This window comes from Sinocyclocheilus anshuiensis, unplaced genomic scaffold (genome assembly GCF_001515605.1).
Source record: "Sinocyclocheilus anshuiensis isolate Anshui unplaced genomic scaffold, SAMN03320099.WGS_v1.1 scaffold672, whole genome shotgun sequence".
NCBI lineage: Eukaryota > Metazoa > Chordata > Actinopteri > Cypriniformes > Cyprinidae > Sinocyclocheilus > Sinocyclocheilus anshuiensis.
Genome location: NW_015557080.1, coordinates 1013 through 4888, shown reverse-complemented (window position 1 = coordinate 4888; position 3876 = coordinate 1013). Strand labels below are relative to the sequence as shown.

Here is a 3876-nt window from a genome sequence, read left to right as displayed (position 1 = left end):
AAAATAAAGACAGCCAATTTTGTGGATACTACGTTTGGAGCCAAGGGGGTTAGCTGTTTCAAAATCATCATAGTATATTTGAATTTGTAATGCATGTCTCTTTGTTGTAAATAAAGGGTGGGATTTAAAACAACTTCCATCGCTAAAATTTGTAAAAGTGTCAGGCTCTGATCTACAATCTTTCCTTAGGAGATCACAAATGTCTGGATTTCTGCACATGCATTTCAATGTTTCTAAAATTGGCACATATATAAAAGTATCATTCACTGGTACTTGGTCATAAGTACCAGATTTCTTATTCAATTTGTTGTCATACCGCACACCTAGTGTTATCTCAACGGGCTCTACAACTCCCCATTTTTCTTTAAAGTATTTATTCCATTTCCATTCTGTATTCAGATTTGTGAATGGGTTTTCTAATTTTTCAAAAGATTCATTTATTACAGTTTTGTAGGGGTCATTTGTAGGCAAAGCAGAAAGTATGTTATGCTTTGCTTGCGAGTGAAGCTCATCTGTTAGCTCCTCTAAATCTCCCACAATTGAGGACACCAAACTGTTTGGAATCCCACTTGCTTGTTTTTTGGCCACGATGGATTCACACAATTCTTTAGTTGAATTTTTAGTAAGCCCTGAATCATTGTTATCAGATGAAGCACTGGAACAAGGAGATAGATGCTGGGGATTCATAAGGTCCTCCAAAGCATCTACTTGAGATGAGCTTGCAACTGGCTCACTTGAGGAACATCCAACAGTTGAAGTTGGAGCAACCAGCTGAACATTGCTATGAACACTATTAAGGTGCTTACGAAAATTTGCATGTTTGGAACTGATGCCTACAACCTTGCTGAGAACAAATTAATTTGAACTTAGATCCAGGATAGTAACCATGTTCACCTCTTAAATGTGAAATCAATTGTTGACCGTCTGGGTGCTAAATAAAACAAATAAAACAGATCAGCATTCTGTCAACATCATACTGCCCGACTTTTAAGTTAAGGTTACTAGCAGTCTGGTTGTCTGCAGGAATGTGTAAAAGTTCACAAGTGCACTATCATAGTACAAATTGAACACAAAATGTGCCTTGAAAAGTTCATCAAATACTCCAAGGGAGCGGTTTGCCTGGCATGGGATGAGATGTTTATCCAAGGCGATGTAGAAGCTGTCAATCTTGCTTTTCTGGCGTCCAACAGCAAGGAGGTACAGATGCTGACGCTGGTTGTTGTTGAGGTGCTCCTCCAAAACTGCAGCATGACTAAAGTTGAAATGAACATTGAATATTAGACACAAACATAATGTCCAGTCACAGAGAAAACAACATTATTAAAGTGATTGTTCAAACAACTCAATGGCTAGTGAAATATGTGAATGCATATGAAGACTTGATTTTAATCTCCATGTTTGAGCAACCCAAAACACAATATTAAAATGTCAGAAAGATTATGAAAGATTACAAGTCTTTCAGCCGCATCACATGCACTGATTTTTGGAGACTTCAGTCCTCCTGGTGATGGTGGAAGGAGATGTATCAGTAAAAGAAGGGATGCCATTTCCTGGTCGTAGACTGGAGACGAAATTCACATGAATTAATTAATGTAAAACTTCAAATGAAATATTTTAAGTTTAAGAATAGAGAGCATTTTAAACATTCACCTGATGTGTTTATGTAGTCTATTTAAATACTCTTTTTTTATGTGGTGTAATTTATTTAATTATTTTGTATTAATCCGGAAAACATCCAATCTCATAGGTTGTGAAGTTTGCTCATTTTAATATTTTTGTCATCAAAACAAAACATATAGTAACTGTAACTGCAAATATAGCAAATGCGTAAAAACAAGTGAATCAAATACAACATACTTGTTTCATGAAGGTCACTTCCTTCAGGACAGTCTGCTGAGAGCAGCAATTGACTCAGCTCTGCTGTTGAAGTAAGTTGCTTGGCCTCTTTAATGACATTTGGCCTGAAAAACGTGTCCCACTTCTGAAGCAGCCTGGAGGATGTCTCAGCGTCAAACAGGAGAGTGAAGTCTTGATCCACCTTTAAGAAGATATTAAACTATAAACAATATTCTCAAATATTGCATGCATGCCTTTGAAAACATGTTATTCCAAACTTACCAGCCCTTTTGTATCTAGGAATCTTGGGAAGGTGGAGAGGATATCAGCACTAGAGCCTGGATCTTTAACAAGCTTCTGGCGATGCTGAAACGTCTCTCTCATCTTTTGGAATATTAGGGACTTGTCTGTGGTATGGTTGAGCAAGGACATGGTCTCTCTGCAAGCATCCCCATGAAGTTGCCCTTCAAAATTAGTAGCCCTTTGGCATTTTGGGTCTCCTGGAGAAACATCACGAGGGCTGTCTAGTGGCAAAGATCCTTGTCGAATCTTCCTGTGGACTGTTTTCATATGCCAAGCAATGTATCCTGTGTTGCTTGCAGCATCATAAAAGTGTTCCTTAAAAGAATCAAATTTCTATGTCACAGATATAACATTGCAAGTATAACATGAAAGGGTCATGCAGACAGTGACTTACGTAGCCTTTCTTGGAATATGGATCTCTGAGGGTAGGGAACAGCATCACTATGCCAAGAGCATACTGTTCTCTGATAGCTTTAGTAGGGAGTTGCCTAAGGGAAGATATCAAATTGGTCTCAATTTACACAATGGTCATGCAGTTATTTGTTTAAAAAAAAAATGCCCATGTGTATCAATCATGTGAGCCACCAGTGTGTTAATCATTTGTCGTCTTGTGGCATCTGTAAGGGTTTCTGTTTCTTGATACTCCTGTAGTACTGCTTCACCACCAGACTTCAATTTTAGAACGTCTTCAACCAACTAAAAATTAAAAAAGAATATAATAATAAAATTAAAAAATGACCTTGGTGGTTCATAAATTACTACAAATTCTGTCATTTGCATCATTTTCATTTCTGGGTGAACAGAACCTTAAGGAGACTCACGTAAAAAGCTTTGTTCTAACCTGTTTTGCAGACAGTGCAGATGTGTCCTCTTTTCTTTGTCTCCTGTTAGGGACCTCATCTAAGATTACAGTCGATGCACTTAAACCGTTGCTATTGTCAGACTTCACAGATATGGAAGACAAAGAGTCCGAAAATTCTAAAGAATTAAAGTATTAAAATATTACAAATATTGTGATGACCAGCACAAGAATCAGAAATAAGAAATAGCTAATTTATCATATTTATCCTGAGTTGCTTGATAACACTAGACTTCTTTCACATTCAATAAAACTCACCATCATTTGAGAAAACAGTCAGCACCACATTGCCTTGTCCAATGAGGTCGCTGAATATTTCTGCATTGACTTCTGTCCATGTTGCATCCTTGTATATAACTTTTGCATCAGGTGGCAAGCAAAATCTCTCAATGACTGAATTTTTTTTTTTATTTTTTTTTAAGTTGACATCCTTTCTTGCTTCACAACAAATGAGTTGAATACATATATCTTTATGATGCAAGCAAAATTTTACGATTTTTTTCAATGTATCCCCTTCTATAAAACATATGATAAAGGCATATACAGAAATGAGGCAACAACATGAGAGCTAGGATAATACACAGAATTTATCAGATTTTAATCAAATTCTTAGTTATTTTAATTGAGTGGGGAAAAAAAAACTTTTAGGGGAGATTGCATAAAGTCAGACCTCCCTTCAATGCAATCCAGCTTCACACACTTCTGCTGTTCGTTGTACTTGATCTGGACCAACATTTTACCTGGAACATGCAAAAGCGTTTGGCATTGTAAATCGGTGTAAATGAAGAATACTGTATGGATGGATGCACGTCACATCGTTTCTGTTGTAATATCACAATATACAGAAACTGCACCGTACTTTTTCTCCAGTGCCGATT

At 36.9% G+C, this 3876-nt stretch overlaps 1 protein-coding gene across 1 annotated transcript; it reads right to left on the bottom strand.

Annotated features, from left to right (window-relative positions):
* Positions 1 to 987: 987 nt before the first annotated feature.
* On the bottom strand, positions 988 to 2835 carry LOC107676901 (uncharacterized; the record flags this gene model as incomplete). The annotated part of the gene is made up of 5 exons (XM_016471640.1): positions 988 to 1252; positions 1492 to 1561; positions 1858 to 2038; positions 2534 to 2627; positions 2699 to 2835. Coding segments are annotated over 5 exons (747 nt in total), but the record flags the coding sequence as incomplete, so codon positions are not given.
* Between the last annotated feature and the right edge of the window lie 1041 nt (positions 2836 to 3876).